This window comes from Kockiozyma suomiensis, assembly GCF_038497685.1.
Source record: "Kockiozyma suomiensis strain NRRL Y-17356 unplaced genomic scaffold V2V93scaffold_1, whole genome shotgun sequence".
Lineage (NCBI taxonomy): Eukaryota > Fungi > Ascomycota > Lipomycetes > Lipomycetales > Lipomycetaceae > Kockiozyma > Kockiozyma suomiensis.
In genome coordinates, this window is record NW_027117664.1 from 916,862 (window position 1) to 934,230 (window position 17,369).

General features: G+C 44.8%; 4 protein-coding genes across 4 annotated transcripts; 3 read left to right on the top strand and 1 right to left on the bottom strand.

Moving 5' to 3' along the window:
* The first annotated feature begins 1,190 nt into the window (after window positions 1-1,190).
* On the top strand, window positions 1,191-6,055 carry V2V93DRAFT_362783 (P-loop containing nucleoside triphosphate hydrolase protein). The gene is made up of 3 exons (XM_066908432.1): window positions 1,191-1,493; window positions 1,602-2,815; window positions 2,874-6,055. The coding sequence occupies exons 2-3, from the start codon at window positions 1,613-1,615 to the stop codon at window positions 5,739-5,741; spliced, it is 4,071 nt and encodes a 1,356-aa protein (XP_066768651.1). The 5' UTR covers window positions 1,191-1,493; window positions 1,602-1,612; the 3' UTR covers window positions 5,742-6,055.
* Window positions 6,056-6,849: 794 nt separating this feature from the next.
* On the top strand, window positions 6,850-11,783 carry V2V93DRAFT_21150 (P-loop containing nucleoside triphosphate hydrolase protein). Its single transcript, XM_066907015.1, has 3 exons — window positions 6,850-8,084; window positions 8,153-10,880; window positions 10,937-11,783. The coding sequence occupies exons 1-3, from the start codon at window positions 7,323-7,325 to the stop codon at window positions 11,566-11,568; spliced, it is 4,122 nt and encodes a 1,373-aa protein (XP_066768652.1). The 5' UTR covers window positions 6,850-7,322; the 3' UTR covers window positions 11,569-11,783.
* A 1-nt stretch (window position 11,784) lies between these two features.
* V2V93DRAFT_362790 (translation initiation factor SUI1) lies at window positions 11,785-12,945 on the bottom strand. The gene is made up of 4 exons (XM_066908433.1): window positions 12,756-12,945; window positions 12,659-12,703; window positions 12,501-12,588; window positions 11,785-12,439 (listed from the first exon to the last, which is right to left on the bottom strand). Exons 1-4 carry the CDS (start codon window positions 12,774-12,776, stop codon window positions 12,021-12,023), a joined length of 573 nt encoding a protein of 190 aa, XP_066768653.1. The 5' UTR covers window positions 12,777-12,945; the 3' UTR covers window positions 11,785-12,020.
* Window positions 12,946-13,942: 997 nt separating this feature from the next.
* Window positions 13,943-16,785, top strand: V2V93DRAFT_318982 (P-loop containing nucleoside triphosphate hydrolase protein; the record flags this gene model as incomplete). Its single annotated transcript, XM_066907260.1, has 3 exons — window positions 13,943-14,020; window positions 14,084-15,313; window positions 15,370-16,785. The coding sequence occupies 3 exons, from the start codon at window positions 13,943-13,945 to the stop codon at window positions 16,783-16,785; spliced, it is 2,724 nt and encodes a 907-aa protein (XP_066768654.1).
* Between the last annotated feature and the right edge of the window lie 584 nt (window positions 16,786-17,369).

The window sequence follows — 17,369 nt, forward strand, 5'->3', positions numbered from 1 at the left end:
ATGGAAGAGAGATGCGCTGTCTATTCACCTAGTCTCATAGGACTACACTTGTTAACATGCTTTAAAGAAGTAGAGACGCATGACATCTTGATCTAAAAAGGAAGACGCAAAAGGTCTACGCTAAAGACTGCCGGACTTGCTCATGGAATGTACTCGTTTCTATGTGTCATTTGCTACTCTACTGATAAAAATTGCTTCTATCGCGGCATTTTTTCAGACTCTTGCAATAGTGCCGCAAAAGCTCCTTTTAGTCATAAATATCTGCCATACGCGTTCTTCAATTAATAATATACAATTTAATCTGACTACTGAGACACAAGCAAGAGCGCAGACCAGGCGTCGTGGTTCAAAGTAAGAAGCCAAGGCTATCTAAACAGTGGTCATGAACCATTCTGGTAAAATAAGTTCCACGACATCCGCTTTCAATAATACCGGTTCAACACTGCCAAACTGCCAATATCTTATGTATTCTTATTGAAGAGACAGTATTTTCGTAGAATACAGACTGAACTCTCATATCTTCCAAATCGAAGCTCTGCAGACGCCCACATAAAAGGCCACTGGCGTTGTGAGCAGTCTGTGAGCAGCCTTGATTAGCGCATTGCAATGATTTACGCCATAAACGTCATCTTGCTTTTCTACTGCTGTCCTGTGCGAGACCGAAAGCAGTTTGAGCATTCGCTCAGTTCCACAGCTGCCGGATTTTGTTCTGTGCGAAACAAGTGATATCGGCATTCCGCACTGCATAGAGAAGAGTATGACAAAGCGAGTCTGCGCCTCTAGTCTACTATTGAATGGTGGAGGTTTGCAGGTTTAACAAATACAACTGGTTTTTAAGAAGAGAAAAGTGCACCTGTAGTGCAACAGAGTCCGGCGCGTGCCAGTCTGAAGGCATGACAGAGTCAAGAAGAACACTCATTTATCCATGAGTAAGCTGGCGATAAGCGATAAAGCTCACTGAGTTCTAATCAGCTACTGCTCACCTGGCACGCTATCCGGAATCTGTGTACGAAAAAGGATCGCGTATCTTAGCACCCAGCGAGTGAGCCGTGCAGAGGTCCTATTCACGGAGCACGACGATAGCGACTATACTAGCTCGCTGGCTTGCTGTCGAGAAGGCGATGGATCGCGCGGCTCGGGGTCCCAAAATGTCTGCAAGGAACATACTTCTTAATCCGGTTAGTATTTCACTGCTGAATCACATTGGCCACTTTGGTTTTGTAACCACCGCATACTAATTTCTATGAACAGGTTCCAGCATGGACTGCCTTGCGCTTTTCAGGTAAGTGCGATTTCAAGCTCTGGCGCTCAGGCCTCTCGAAGCGATAACGATGCGAAACCATTGATAAATGCTATACTCACTGCTCCTCTTCTGCGGAATTATTTTGTCTCTGTAATTGTCGTTGTTCACGCTTGCGCCTTTTATTTTTCCTGTCACAGTGTAGGTCGACTTTGTGCCACTGTCATTGAGGAATTCTACCGCATCTGATCTGGTATGTACTCAATCTTAATAGCGTCGACACCGCTGGCGCTGCCACCGCTACTCTGCTACCTAAAACTACCGCGTTCGACGCTTTACTAACGGGACCTGACTTCCGCAGAACATTAGGGCATGGCCGACAGAAAAATCATGGACGAGAAGACTCCGTTACATCCGTCGACAAGCTTGTCTGATGTCGCAGAAGGCTCTATATCTTCCGGAGGCTCTTCCCTGGCTTCTACTTTCTTTGATAAACTTCGCTTTCGGAAATCTTCCAGCAAGACTCCGTCTATCAAATCCTACGCGTCCCTAGAAGCTTATGACGAGTATGCTTGCTTACCTGAGCATGAAGCAAAGGTTCTCCGCGAACAAGTCGAGACCCAACCTTCCTCTTCCAACTACTTCACTCTCTATCGCTACGCAACTGGTCGTGACAGAGTCATCCTGCTCATTGGTATTATTGCCGCTGTTCTCGAAGGATGCTTGAAGCCTGTCATGGCTTTCTTGTTTGGTCGAGTGACTAACTCCTTCACTGACTATCAGCCTGGTGTCTCGTACAATTCAACCACAGAGTCATACACGTACAGCGACGGTTCTTATTACAACACCACAAATGCCTATGGTATGGAGGTTATGCCCATTACTTATGAAGAGTATCAGCGCACCATCAACAACCTTGCCCTTTATCTTGTTTTTCTAGGTATTGGAGACATTGTTCTCTCAAACATCAAAACTTTTGTTTTTATTGACCGTGGCGAGGTTCTTTCTGCACGTATTCGTGAGCACTACCTTGCCGCCACTTTGAAGCAGAATATTGGATATTTTGATAAGCTTGGCTCCGGTGAAATCACTTCGCGCATAACCGCCGACACCGTTCTTGTGCAGGAAGCTATCTCGGAGAAAGTTGCCTTCATTATTGCAAACACAACAACTTTCTTCGCTGCCATGGCCTTGGCATTCTCTCAGTCATACATCTTGACCTTTATCATGCTCGTAATTCTCATCTCTATTATTACAACTACGGGAGCTGCAACCGTATACATGGTCAAGTATGAAAAGAAAGCTCAGGATGGATACTCGGTTGGTGGTACTCTTGCCGAAGAAGTTATCTCCAGCGTCCGCACTGTGCAGGCATTTGGTATCGAAGAAGTCATGAGCGCTTCCTATAACAACTTTTTGAAGATCAGTGAATATTGGGGTATTTGGGCTGGAATTGCTGTAGGCTTGATGAGTGGCTCAATGTATTTGTGCTCCTTCTCTACCGATGCTATGGCGTACTGGCAGGGTGGCCGCATGCTTGCCAACGGCGAAATCGTTGCTGGCACTATCATTACGGTGAGTTGGCTCTTTCTCTTAACCTCGTTATCGGAATATCATCTAATTTTGTTTACAGATCATTTTTGCTATTTTCCAGGGTGCTTACTCGTTTGCCCTTATCTCTCCTTATCTCTCGTCTATGACTTCTGGAATTGCTGCTGGCTCAAAGATTTTTACTACTATCGACCGCGTATCTGCAGTTGACTCTTCTGATGAGAGTGGTATTATTCTTCCTGAGTTGACAGGTGACATTGAGCTTCGTGATATAAAATTCATTTATCCTTCGCGACCGAATGTTACTATTCTGAACAACTTCAATCTCAAGATTCCTGCGGGCAAGACAGTGGCTTTAGTTGGCTCTTCTGGATCTGGAAAGTCGACCATCATTGGTCTTATCGAACGGTTCTACAATCCTATCTATGGTCAAGTTTCACTCGATGGTCATGACATCACTTCTCTGAACATCAAATGGCTTCGTCAGAACATTGCACTTGTTCAGCAAGAGCCTACTCTTTTCGCTTGCTCTATCTTTGAAAATATAGCCTATGGCCTTATTGGAACCAAATATGAATTTTGCTCGCGTGAGGAGAAGGAGGTTCTGGTGATTGAAGCCTGCAAGCAGGCCAACGCCTGGACTTTCATCGAGAAGTTCCCTGAAGGTCTTGATACTTCTGTCGGTGAGCGTGGATTCTTGATGTCTGGTGGCCAAAAACAGCGCATTGCTATTGCTCGTGCTATTGTTGCCGACCCCAAGATCTTGTTGCTCGATGAAGCCACTTCTGCTCTTGATACCAAGTCTGAAGGTGTAGTCCAGGAAGCTCTTGATCGTGCCTCAAAGAACCGCACTACTATCGTCATCGCTCATCGACTATCTACTGTTAAGGATGCTGACTGCATTGTTGTTATGCGCAAGGGCACCATTCTCGAGAAAGGAACTCACAACGAATTGTTAGCACTTAATGGCGAGTACTGTGAGCTTGTCAAGGCGCAGCAAATTGAGACACTCAAGGAAAAGACTCAGGCTAATATCACTGATGAAGAGAAGATGGCCGCAGAAGAAGATGGAATTGAGCTTTCTGCCTATCAAACTTCGAACAGACTTGACCTTGTCAAGACTAAAACTCGCCAGTCTGTGGCATATCATGAGATGACTGATGCCGAGGAACAACCAGAGCCCAGTTTCAGAGAAGCATTCAAATTTATTTATGAACTTTCTCGTCCGGAACTTTCTTGGAATGCTCTCGGCATGTTTGCCTGCTTCATGAACGGTATGGGATATCCAGCTCTTGGTTTGATCTGGGGGGCCCAGATGGAAGCCATTGGCAGCATCTATGATCGTGAGTACCTCAAGTACATTCTTCAGCGCAATGCCGGATTTTTGTTTTTGCTTGCTTGCTCTCTTGGTATTTCGAACTTTACTTCCGGAGCCTGCTTTGGATACACCTCTTCGAAGCTTGTTCGTAGAATTCGTGACATGTCATTTCAGCAGCTGCTGCGCCAAGAGATCAGCTTTTTTGACCATGATGAGAACACTGTCGGATCGTTGACCGGAACACTCTCCCGTGATGCTCAGGCCGTTGAAGGTCTCGGTGGAATTACCCTCGGCAAGATGCTTGACGCTTTTTTGACTGTTGTTGTGTCGTCTATTATTTCAATTGCTATTGCATGGAAGTTTGGTTTGGTCTTGAGTGCCAGTATTCCAGTCTTACTTTTCTGCGGATTTTATCGTTTCTATCTCCTTTCCGAATTTGAGGCTAAGGTCAAGACTGAGAACGCTACTACTTCCACTTTTGCATGCGAGGCTACTAGCTCGATTAGAACTGTCGTCGCCTTGACGAGAGAGACTGATGTATGGGAGACTTATCATTCTAAATTATCGGCTATGATCAGCAAGAACCGTCCTTCTAGTTTAAAGTCAGCATTTTTCTACGGTCTGTGCCAGGGTAGTATTTTTTTCATAATGGCCCTCGCTACTTGGTACGGTGGTTCACTTTTGGGCACTGGTGAATACACCCTGTTCAAGTTTTACTTGGTATTTATGTCTATTGTTTTTGGAGCTGAATCCGCTGGCTTTGTTTTCTCCCTTGCTCCGGACTTGGGCAAGGCCGTTCAAGCTGCGAAGAATATCAAGACTCTGCTTGAGCGTGTCCCTGCCATTGACTCGTGGTCACAGGAGGGAGAGGATCTTCCTGAGGATATCAAGGGCAATATCGAGTTCTCCAACGTGCAATTCCGTTACCCGACCCGTCCGGAGGTACCTGTTTTACGCGGATTAGATCTGACGATCAATGCTGGACAATACGTTGCTTTAGTTGGTGCTTCAGGCTGTGGTAAGTCGACGACGATTTCGCTGATCGAGGAGTTTTACAGGCCGAATGCCGGCCGGATTTTGTTGGATGGACGTGATATCACAGAGCTTAAAATCTCAAAGTACCGTGAAGTGATTTCGCTTGTCTCTCAGGAACCTACTTTGTACGCTGGATCTATCCGCCACAATGTGAGGCTCGGCTCGCACAGAGAAGTCTCGGACGCTGACATTGAGGAAGCGTGCAAGCAGGCAAATATCCACGACTTTATCATGTCTTTGCCCGAAGGTTACGAGACTCTTTGCGGTTCAAAGGGTGCCTTACTTTCTGGTGGACAGAAGCAACGCATTGCTATCGCGCGTGCTCTTGTGCGTAAGCCTAAAGTTCTGCTGCTGGATGAAGCCACCTCTGCTCTTGATTCTGAGTCGGAGAAAGTCGTTCAAGCTGCATTAGATGCTGCTGCCAAGGGACGCACAACTATCGCTGTTGCCCACCGTCTTTCAACTATTCAGAATGCCGACGTTATATTTGTTTTTGAGGCTGGCCGCGTTGTTGAGAAGGGAACTCATCAGGAGCTGTTGGCGAAGAAGGAGCGCTATTACGAGCTCGTCAAGTTACAAGCTCTCGAAGAGCATTAAACTTGCCGGGTCTCATTACATTCATTTAAAGAAGAGGGAGTTGTGAGAGGTTGTGGCATATCTTTCAGTAGGGAAGATACCTTGGGGTATATTCATTTTAGAATTTGCAGATACATATATTTTTGTGGCGTTTTTGTTTATATATTTTGGGATTGTATGATCATATATTCTTGTTGTCATCGCTCTTTTTGATAGCATGAACTCATATGAGATTTCTTTCATTTATATTTTGAATTTGATGTATAGATTGTATTTATTGAATTGCACATCTTTATAAAGCATTCTTAAAAACACAGAAATAATATATTCCGAAGAGTAGCAAGATGTCATCGATTCAGAGGAGTTTCGTCAATTCCTGGCTTTTCCACACATTAAGCAAACGCTGGGCACGCTGCAACAGTCACTCTGTAGTTGCTGTTGGAAGTCGTTATATTAGTTATGTTTATATAAATAATCATGTGACTGGTTCCATGAAGTTTGTCCGGGACCGATACGCAATATGGTTTCAAACAAACCTTCTTAGTCATTGATTGACCTTATCAGGTGTCCCAGTATAGGTTCGCCCGCATTTGCCATGTTCGATTATAGCTTACTCAGATCTGAATAGAGATTCCTCAGATTTGATATCCATGCTCGTAAATGATTTTGTTCTTATACTGTATATCAGAAGTAACTATCACTACTCGACGTCATTGAAATAACATGATGTTTTGATCTACGGCCTCCTGAGAGCGTGTTATCACCGGTAGCGAATCTCAGTATCTTGCCTTTATTAAATGTGGATTATTCAGATTCAATGCTCGCTAATACGACTGAATACAAGCTCAATCGAAGGCGAATCAGAGTAATTTGAAATCGTGTAGTATGTGTGAAAATGGAGCATATGAACGCATCGGCCGTAATTTAATATAGACACGCACTTGCTTTTAATCTTCTCGACGATCCGATAACGGGGTTAGAGCTATTGGCTCAATGGTGCTAGGCTTCTCGCTTCTAGCATACAATCAAATATACGCTGTCCAGATCTCACACAGGATACAACTATGTTCTTTTGTATCTAACATGCGAAGTTCAGATCATCAACTGAAACGGTGAAGTATTGAACGCGGAAATCATTCAATTATAGGGTTAGGATACAAAAACCTACAAAGGCCTCCGGCTCGCTGTGGGGACTAGTCAACCCTTTCCCAGAAAGCCTTATCGTAAACCTTGATATGCCGCGCGACGCTCAGCGATGTTTTAGCAGATTCTAAGAGCAAATACGTGGTAAGTGAATGTATATCAATATTTCTGTATTGCAGTTAATGTGTTGGCGGATGACAATATTTTTGACATGAAAATAGCCTGTTTGGACAGTGGTGTTGGAGAGAAATGATCAAATTCCAGCAAGGGCCTTCCTGCCCTTCAAAGCACCGACGTGCACCTTTAGTTACTCTTACTATCTCCGCCCACTTCAAAACATTAAATCTGCTACTAGAATAATTTCTCCTCGCTTAAATCTCTGCCATACTCATTGGACTCCCAAGTCTCTCCGTTCTTCTTCCCTTCATCTCTTCTTCTCTAGCGTGATCAGCAGGCATCATGTCTGCAGATAAGAAGAGTCTCAAGGCAGAAGGTGTGGCACCTTCGCAGAACACTCCTCTGCTCGGCAATGAGCAGTCATCTAATGTCGATGTCACTAAGCATGCGGATGAGTTCTCGTTTCTGTCTCCTCACGACGCGCAGATTCTTCGTGACCAAGTCGATGTTCCAGAAGTTAAAGCCGGCTTCTCTTCGATGTTCCGTTATGTAACACCGACAGATACCGCACTTCTGATCATCGGTCTCTTTACTGGTATTCTTGAGGGATGCGCCAAACCACTAATGACCTTGATCTTTGGTCAGCTCACCCAGTTATTCACGGACTATTATCGATATAACCCGTACGACAACGATATCTTTTTCAACGGCACGTACACCGACTCATTCTTTAATGGCACATTCTTCAACGGCACCTCTTACAACGAGACCAATTCATGGTATCCCTTCAACAGCACAGAATACGGGTTTGACTATTATCAAGATTTCATCGCCAACTATATCTCGCCCGACGAGTTTCAGCGTCGCGTCAACTATCTGGTGCTTTTCTTTGTCTATCTTGCTATCGCCGATGTTATTCTCTCGTATATTCAGATGTACATCTTTATTGACCGTGGAGAAGTTCTTTCTTCTCGAATTCGTTCAAATTACTTGAAGGCTACGCTCAAACAGAATATCGCTTACTTTGATAGACTGGGTTCCGGTGAAGTTACTACTCGTATCTCCTCAGATACTCTTTTGATTCAGGATGCCATGTCTGAGAAGGTAGGACGCAACTTTTTTTTCTAAACTATTTTGTATTTCACATATGGGATTACTGACAAATTATTAAGGTCGGATTTATTGTTTCGAACGTGACCACCTTCGTGGGCGCTTTTGTTGTTGGATTTGTGCGTTCGTACAAGTTGACTTTCATTATGATGTCGGTTGCCCTTTTCATCATTGCCACTTTCTTTATTTCTTCTGGCAAGATGACAAAGTATTACAAGCTCGCTCTCGGTGGTGTGTCTATTGGAGGTACATTGGCGGAGGAAGTTTTGTCGAGTGTGCGCAATGTTCAGGCGTTTGGCATCCAGGATCGACTTTCTGTCAAGTATGATGCTTTCCTCGCTATCTCGGAGAAATATGCCATTAAGGCCGGTCTCGCTGCTGGTGTTATGACGGGAACTATGTGGCTTGGTGTTTTTAGTAACGATTCTCTTGCTTTCTGGCAAGGATCTCGCTTCCTTGCTCGCGATGAGTTGTCCGTGTCGGCTGTTATTGCAATTTTGATGGTTATGGTACAAGGTACATATGCCATTGCAAACATCTCTCCTCACGTGCGAAGCATTACCAATGGTGTTGCTGCCGCTGGAAAAATTTTCCAGACGATCGATCGACAATCTGTTATTGACTCCTCGCTTGAGTCTGGTAAAAAGCTCGACACCGTCAAGGGTGACATTGAGCTGTGCGATGTTCGCTTCATTTATCCTTCGCGTCCTAACGTTACCGTTCTCGACCACTATAACCTTAAGATTAAGGCTGGCCAGACTGTTGCGCTTGTTGGTGCTTCGGGATCTGGAAAGTCGACTATTGTTGGACTGCTTGAGCGTTTCTACAAGCCACTTGATGGCGAGGTTACGCTTGATGGTGTTAACATCGACGAGCTCAATATTCGCTGGCTCAGATCTCAGATTGCTCTTGTTTCTCAGGAGCCATCATTGTTCTCTTGTTCAGTTTTTGACAATGTTGCTCACGGTCTAATTGGAACTCCTTACGAGAACGTCACTCCAACCGAAAAGTATGATCTGATCGTCGAGGCCTGCAAGCAGGCTAACGCTTGGGACTTTATCAATTCACTTCCCGAAGGTATTCACACCAATGTTGGTGAGCGTGGATTTTTAATGTCTGGTGGCCAGAAGCAGCGTATTGCTATTGCTCGTGCTATTGTCGGGAACCCAAAGATCCTGCTTCTTGACGAGGCTACTTCTGCTCTTGACACTAAGTCTGAAGGCGTCGTTCAGGAAGCGCTTGACCGTGCCTCAAAGAACCGTACTACTGTGGTTATTGCTCATCGTCTTTCTACGATTAAGGATGCTGATTGCATTGTTGTTATGCGCAAGGGCACTATTCTCGAAATGGGTACTCATAATGAGCTTCTGGCCAAAAAGGGTGACTATTATGAACTCGTTGAGACTCAGAAAATTCACCAGCAGAAAGAAGAACTTATCGCAGAGCTACAGAGCCACACTCACGAGGTCTCTTCAAGCGAGGATTCTTCTTTGTCTGTTTCTTCAGTTGATGAAAAGGCATCTTACGATGCCGAGAACGAAAAGACCGCTGATACTGATAAGCTTCTTAGTCTTCACAAGACTCGTACCGGTAATTCAGTTTCTAGTTTGAGCCTGTCTACTGGAGAGATTGAGGATGCTTCTGGACAATACGGTTTCTTCGAGACCATTGGATTTATTGTTGGTCTTGCGACTCCTGAAATCAGATTCAACATTGTTGGGGGCTTTTTCTCTGGAATTCTTGGTTTGAGTTATCCGGCTCTAGGCCTGTTCTACGGTCGTTGCATTGAAGCATTTCGTTCCTATCCTCAGGATCGTGAGTTTTTGCTCCATGAGATTGATATCTTTGCCGGTCTCTTCTTCATGCTCTCAGTGGTTGCTTTCATGTCAGCAATTATCTCGCTTAGCATGTTTGCGTATGCTGGTCAGAAGCTCGTTCGTCGAATTCGTCTTATGACACTCCGCCAGATGCTCCGCATGGATATCTCGTTCTTTGATCGCGATGAAAATACTACTGGTTCGCTCACTAGCACTCTTTCGCGTGACGCTCAGGCTGTTGACGGTCTTTCTGGTACCACTCTCGGCCAGATTTTGTCGTCGATGATGATCGTTGTCTCATCAGTGACTCTAAGTGTCATTGTCTCCTGGAATCTTGGTCTCGTTTGCTCTGCATGTGTGCCTCTTTTGCTGTTTGCTGGATTCTACCGCTTCTACATTCTTGCCAAATTCAACCGCAAGAACCAGAGCTCGCACATGGCGTCTGCTGCCTACGCCTGCGAGGCTTCCTCGTCTATTCGTACTGTTGCCGCGCTGACAAGAGAAGATGATGTTATGCAGCACTTCAATGAAGATCTTGATCTTTTGATTGTCAGCAACCGCCCGGCAACTCATTATTCTGCATTCTTGTACGGTGTCGCTCAGGGAGCGATTTACTTTATCATGGCTCTTTCGTTCTGGTACGGCTCAAGATTTTTGCGTACTAGAGAGTATACTTTGTTTCAGTTTTATGTCACGCTGATGGCTGTCGTTTTTGGAGCTCAGTCCGCCGGTATCATGTTCTCGTATGCTCCTGATATGGGTAAAGCATATCAAGCTACCCAAAACATTAAGAAATTACTGGAGATAACGCCTGTCATTGACACTTGGAGCAAGGAGGGTGCTGTTCCTCAAGATGTGCAGGGAGAGGTCGAGTTCAAGAACGTGCACTTTAGATATCCTACTCGTCCACAGGTGCCTGTTCTGAGAGGTCTAAACATGAAGATCAAGCCTGGCCAGTTTGTAGCCCTTGTCGGTATGTATTTGAAAGGAGATGATTAAAGTAGAACGCTTTGCTAATCCGTTCATTAGGTTCTTCTGGTTGCGGAAAATCTACCACCATTGGCTTGATGGAACGTTTCTACAGCCCTCTTTCGGGTCACATCCTTCTTGATGGTCATGATGTTTCTTCGTTTAACATCAACGAGTATCGTAAACAGATCGCTCTCGTATCACAGGAGCCTACCCTTTACGCTGGGTCCATTCGTGAAAACGTTGAACTCGGATGCTGCGAGCCGGTTACTGAAGAGCAGATAATTGCTGCTTGCAAGCAAGCCAATATTCATGATTTTATCATGTCCCTTCCAGACGGATATGCAACCCTTTGCGGTTCTAAAGGTGCTCTACTTTCTGGTGGTCAGAAGCAGCGTATTGCTATTGCTCGCGCTTTGATCAGACAGCCTAAGATTCTTTTGCTTGATGAGGCAACTTCAGCACTTGACTCTGAGTCGGAGAAAATCGTCCAGGCTGCGCTTGATGCCGCTGCTGAGGGGCGTACTACCATCTCCGTCGCTCATAGATTGTCGACTATCCAAAAGGCGGATGTTATCTTTGTTTTCGAGCATGGAAAGATTCTTGAGTTTGGGACTCATCAGGAGTTACTTAACAACAAGTCCAAGTACTATGAGCTGGTGCAGATGCAGGCTCTCGAGGCGTCTGCTTAAAGAACAAGAGTTTTGTTTTGGTTTAGACTGATGGATTTGAACGCGAGAGCTCTCAATAATTCATCTGTATGGTTTACGCTTCGCGAGCTGCTTGGTGCATTCGAAGGCGGTTTCTTTTCTTTGTACAGCATTTTGTTCGGGATATTATGGATCAGAAGTACACAAAGTATTGTGGTATACAACATTATCAAACTTTCAATCTTTCCTTATGTTTGGTCATTCATTTCCAGATTTTTTTTTTCATTATATACGGTCATTTTTATTTTCTGTGAGATTGTTTTGTTTGTTGATAATAGATAGAGATAACATAATATGCTGCGTTTGTCATTCCTAAGTAAACCTCCGGGACATGAAATACTGTAGAAGACTGCTCAGTGAGTGCATCTGAGAGAATTATGTTATTTTTTAAATCTATTTGAGAACCAAGGAATGCATGATATGATGCTCTCTCTTTATTGCTGTGATTTCTTCTTCGGCTTATCCTCTGTCCGTTCAACCTTGATACCATCCAATCCTTTCTCTTCCAATAAGCTAGTAACGTACTCCTCAACCTCATCGCCAACGTCACCTTGGATGACCAGCTCATCCTTTCCTTCAGCATTTTTTGTAACAGAAGCTCCAGTAGCGAATTTTGAGGCAAACGTCTTTGCCAGCTTTTTAGGATCGATACCGAATACTTCAACTCCAGAAACAGCAATAACGTGTTTTCTTTTTGATCTCTCAACTCTCTTGACAACCACTTTACTCGCCAACTTCTTTTTCAATTCTTTCTCGGCTTTATTAGCTTCTTTAGCCTGCAATTTCTGAATTTCGCGCTCCACTTTCTCTTGCGCTTCTAATGATAAACCTTCTGTAGCCTTGGCAAGTGAATCTGCAAACACAGTCAGCGAATCAAAATGTTTATCATTCCAGGGCAATACACATATACATACCTTCGGAATATAACTCGTTAAACACGTCGAGATGCTCTTCTTTTAACCACTCTTTGCACTTTGTCAAAGTTCCTCCAAACTCGCAATACTATACATTCAGTACTTAGTTATGGTACTGATAAGTGCAAGATTGAGTCTTGAATAAAGTGCATATGTACCTCGGGGGGGAATGTGCAAACACCACAATATAACACCGAGAGAGCCTATATACTGTGAATAAAGTGTTGCGGATCAGATAGAAATACGAAATAATACCTTTGTTCCTTCTTCGGCCATAGCTGATTACCTCTAAATTTAGGAAATATAGTATATAAATATGCAGCTATCCAGATTCTTCAGACTCTGATAAAGAAGAGATTATCACTTAAGAATAGATAATTATTTTAACCGATTAACGTAAAGTTCACTACTTGGACCGCGTCATAAATTGTTGAGCCTCAAATTGGCAGTAATAGAAAAAAGGGCACGTATTAATCATGGTACAAAGCCCATATATATGGTAAGCGCCTGGTTGCCATGCCGACGACGTGTGTTTACAGTTGTCACAGCTGTGTTTACTCTGTCTGACATTAAACCTTCTTCTGAGCCACGGGTACAGTGCGTATCAACCTCACATCAATGGTTGCTAAGAGGTAATCTACCTTCCACTCAGCTTGCTTTCCATACCACTCTTGAAGTATACATTTTGAATATTTCGAGATACTAGTCTCTTATCGTACATATATTCTACAGCGACGGCTGCAGACAACAGTCCTTGGCAAACGGATACAGTACCGCTAGCCTCAGAGCGCAAAATCGGATATAGACAGGTAGAGTTCCGAGCCGCGGGGTGCACTTGGGATTTTATTAGACCAACGGCTGTTTACCTTTCTCAACTCCCGATTCGAAGTTGTAGCAACACATTTCCATCGTCAACCTATTTTTATTTTACTCACCATACGGTCAGTTATCAGCGATGATGAGGCCAACGACCCCGTCAGCTGGTGGGATCCGACCAGCTTCCCCGACTAAATTGACGCCTATTTCTCAAAACCTACCTCATGGTCGAAACTTCTCAATTTCTTCAGGCACTTCTAACAAAAGAGTACAGACATTTACTCCTAGTCAAATTAAAAGTGTGTTGGAACAAAGCGGGTCTGAGGGTGACCGTGACAACACCCAGGATCTGAGTTCTACAGAGGACGGAGTTGTTGTGGAAGGCGACAGTGCTGAATTTGCTGGCAAGAAATGGGTGTGGATTCCCGATGCCGACAACGCGTTTGTGAAAGGATTTGTTACGGAAGAAGATGAAAACGGCAAGCTGCGCGTACTCTGCACAGATGATAGTGTAAGTCAGATTATAGTGGGAATTCAACTTGATGATTAACAGTTTATAGGAACGTGTTGTCAGTAAAAACGATGCTGAACGAGTGAACCCACCAAAGTTTGACAAGGCCAATGATATGGCAGAGCTGACACATTTAAACGAAGCGTCGGTGGTTCATAACATCGAAACGCGATATATGGCCGATATGATTTACGTACGAAAAAAACTTAGGACTGTATTCTTTTCACTTTGTGTATACTGACCTCTTGTACCGCAGACCTACTCAGGCCTATTTTTGGTTACAGTGAATCCCTACTGCAGTCTCCCTGTTTATAGCCAGGAGTATACTTCTCTATACAAGAATAAATCTCGGGACGATCTTCCTCCTCATATTTATGCAATAACTGATCTCGCATTTAGAAATATGTTAGAGATGCATGAGAACCAGTCTATTTTGGTTACTGGCGAGTCTGGGGCTGGCAAAACGGAAAATACAAAGAAAGTAATTCAGTATTTGGCTGCAGTCACATCAAACAGTGCTACCGGTTTAAAGCCAAATACTGGATCTTTTGAGCAACAGATTCTACAGGCAAATCCCATTCTTGAAGCTTTTGGAAACTCTCAGACAGCACGGAACAATAACTCATCGCGATTTGGAAAGTTCATCAAAATTGGATTCAGTCGTTCTGGCCAGATTTCGGGAGCTTATATTGACTATTACCTTCTTGAGAAAACTCGCGTAGTTACTCAAAGCCCCTTAGAGCGAAATTATCATATCTTTTACCAATTACTTAGTGGAGCATCAGAGTCTTTGCGTGAACTTTTCTTGCTAGACGGAAAAGTCGCGGATTATAATTACGTGAAGGGAGGCAACAAATTAATTCCAGGCATATCTGACGCCGATGAATTCAAGAATTTGCTAGAGGCGTTTCGCATCATGGGATTTACTGATCGGGAGCAAGAAGACTTTTTGCGCGTCATTGCTATTGTTTTGCATATTGGAAACTTGGAAATCGGTGCCGAGCGCTCATCTGGACAAGCCAAATTACTGCAGTACTCACAAGCTGAGAAGCTTTGTCATGTGCTAGGAGTGCCTGTTGACGCTTTCACCAAGGCCTTGCTGCGACCGCGAGTCAAGGCTGGCCGTGACTGGGTTGATCAGTCCCGTACTGCAGCACAGGTACAATTTTCAGTTCATGCACTAGCGAAAACAATTTATGAGCGAGGATTTGCCTACTTGGTCGGTCGCATCAACGAAGTTCTTGAGCGCGATAGCAGTAGTGCTATGTTCATTGGCGTTTTGGATATTGCTGGGTTCGAAATTTTTGAGACCAATTCATTTGAACAGCTTTGCATCAATTATACCAACGAAAAGTTGCAGCAATTTTTCAATCATCATATGTTTGTTCTTGAGCAGGAGGAGTACGCTCGTGAAAATATTGAATGGCAGTTTATTGACTTTGGCCATGATCTTCAGCCTACTATTGACCTGATTGAGAAATCAAAAGTATGTGCAATTTTTGTTTCTTATTTCTAATTTGATATTAACATTAATGGTGATAGCCTATTGGTATTTTCTCGTGCCTGGATGAGGACTGTGTAATGCCTCGGGCGACTGACCAGTCGTTCACTGAGAAACTGCACGCGTTATGGGATAAAAAATCTGACAAGTACAAGCCCTCGCTTTTTAATCAAGGATTCCGTTTAACCCACTACGCGGCTGAGGTTGATTATAATACCGAAGGCTGGCTTGAAAAGAATAAAGATCCACTGAATGACAACATTACCCAGCTTCTTAGCCAGTCTACAGAAAGTCATGTTGCTCGTTTGTTTGCGGAAGACGGGGACACAGGCGCTGGTGACAGTGTTCGCCGTCGCAAGGGATTGTTTCGTACGGTTGCTCAGAGACATAAAGAACAGTTGACGAGTCTGATGGGACAGCTGGGATCTACGCATCCTCATTTTGTGCGCTGTATTTTGCCGAACCACGAGAAGCGACCTAAGAAATTGGACAAGCTACTTGTGCTAGATCAATTGCGCTGCAATGGTGTGTTAGAGGGAATCCGAATTGCCAGAACTGGTTTCCCTAATCGACTGTCGTTTGCAGAATTCAGACAGCGATACGAAATTCTTGTTTCGCGAGAAGAAAGCTACGTCAAGGTCTCGCGGGTACAGTCGTCTGCCGGGTACGTTGATGGGCAGCGTGCATGTAAGACGATTGTTGAGGCGCTCAAGCTGGAAAAGGCTGCCTATCGAGTTGGAGTTACAAAAGTATTTTTCCGGGCAGGTGTACTTGCAGAACTTGAAGACCGGCGAGAGAAGCTTGTTCGCGAGCTGGTAACGCGGATCCAGTCGCGTGCGAGAGGATACCTTCGACGTCGACACGTAAACAAGAGACTGTATCGCGCTGAGGCAGTGCGAGTTATTGCGCAGAATGTAAGAGCAGCTCAAATCAGCAACCCTTGGTGGAAGATGTATGTGAAGATGCAGCCATTGTTGATTGCACAGCGAGAAACTGTGGCTAGCATGGCGAGAGATGGTGAGTATCGAAAAGTCGTTAGCCAGCTTGAAGAGAGCGAGAAAGAAGGACTGGCTGCACGCGAAAGATCCCGGAAGCTGGAAGCTGAGATTAAGAGGATCCAAGAGACTCTTGAGAGCGAGCGTGCTCTTGCGCTTGACAAGGAGGAGATTCTTCATCGGTCGCAGGCGCGAGAGGCGGACCTTGAGGAGCAGCTCTCTAGTGCGTTAGAAGATCTTGACAAACTCGAGGCTCAGTGCGAGGAATTACTGGAAGCGAAGCGCAAGGCCGACCGCGAAGTAGAAATGTGGCGCAATGAGCTTGAGAAAGGAGCGCGTATAATTGGTCAGCTTGAGGGTGAGAAAGGCGAACTTGAGAAGCGTATTACTGAACTCGATAATGAGCTTGCGGTCAAGCAAGACAAGCAAGGGGTAATTACGGATGCGATAGAGAGGCTGTAAGTGGAAACCCAAAAAGAAGATACAAGAGACATTTTTGTGTCAACCCGTACGTTTACGGAATACTGACAACTTCTGGCTTATATTTAGCAACCAGGAGATGGCTGTGCTTAAGACCATTATCAACCAGCGCGAGCGACAGCTAACAGAGACCGAGGATCGACTAAAAAACTCGGACCGAGAGGTGGAGGAACGGTTGCAAGAAGCTGTGAGTTTTCAAAAATCTTGATTACGTGTCGCCTGAGGGAAAAAAGAGAGGCAAATGAAAAGCTAACAAAGAACGATACAGAGAATGCGCTACGATCAGAGTCAACGGCAGATGCAGGCAGCCGTGCGAGAAAGCCAGGAGCTAAGAGAGCAGATGGCGGCACTGACAACAACGAGCCATAAGATGGAGCGCATGGTGGAGCGCAAGGAGCGAGAGCTGGTGGCTTTGAGAGCCGAGCTGGAGAGCGTAAGCGGAGCGAAGGAGCGTATGAACGGTGAGAAGCAGGAGCTCGAAAAGCGGGCGGCCGATGTCGACCGGCGGCTGCTTCGAGCCGAGGGCGAACGCGAAGAGCTGAAACGGCAAGTCTCGGTTGCAGAGG

What these genes read in the sequence shown, in the direction of transcription:
- V2V93DRAFT_362783 (XM_066908432.1), top strand. Translation starts at nt 1,613, where the DNA reads ATGGCCGACAGAAAAATCATGGACGAGAAGACTCCGTTACATCCGTCG. An exon ending in TTGCTGGCACTATCATTACG is followed by an intron (nt 2,816 to 2,873) that starts GTGAGTTGGCTC and finishes TTTTGTTTACAG; the next exon opens with ATCATTTTTGCTATTTTCCA.
- V2V93DRAFT_21150 (XM_066907015.1), top strand. Translation starts at nt 7,323, where the DNA reads ATGTCTGCAGATAAGAAGAGTCTCAAGGCAGAAGGTGTGGCACCTTCG. An exon ending in AGGATGCCATGTCTGAGAAG is followed by an intron (nt 8,085 to 8,152) that starts GTAGGACGCAAC and finishes CAAATTATTAAG; the next exon opens with GTCGGATTTATTGTTTCGAA. An exon ending in CCAGTTTGTAGCCCTTGTCG is followed by an intron (nt 10,881 to 10,936) that starts GTATGTATTTGA and finishes TCCGTTCATTAG; the next exon opens with GTTCTTCTGGTTGCGGAAAA.
- V2V93DRAFT_362790 (XM_066908433.1), bottom strand. Translation starts at nt 12,776, where the DNA reads ATGGCCGAAGAAGGAACAAAG. An exon ending in TGGCCGAAGAAGGAACAAAG is followed by an intron (nt 12,704 to 12,755) that starts GTATTATTTCGT and finishes CACAGTATATAG; the next exon opens with GCTCTCTCGGTGTTATATTG. An exon ending in TAACGAGTTATATTCCGAAG is followed by an intron (nt 12,440 to 12,500) that starts GTATGTATATGT and finishes CTGTGTTTGCAG; the next exon opens with ATTCACTTGCCAAGGCTACA.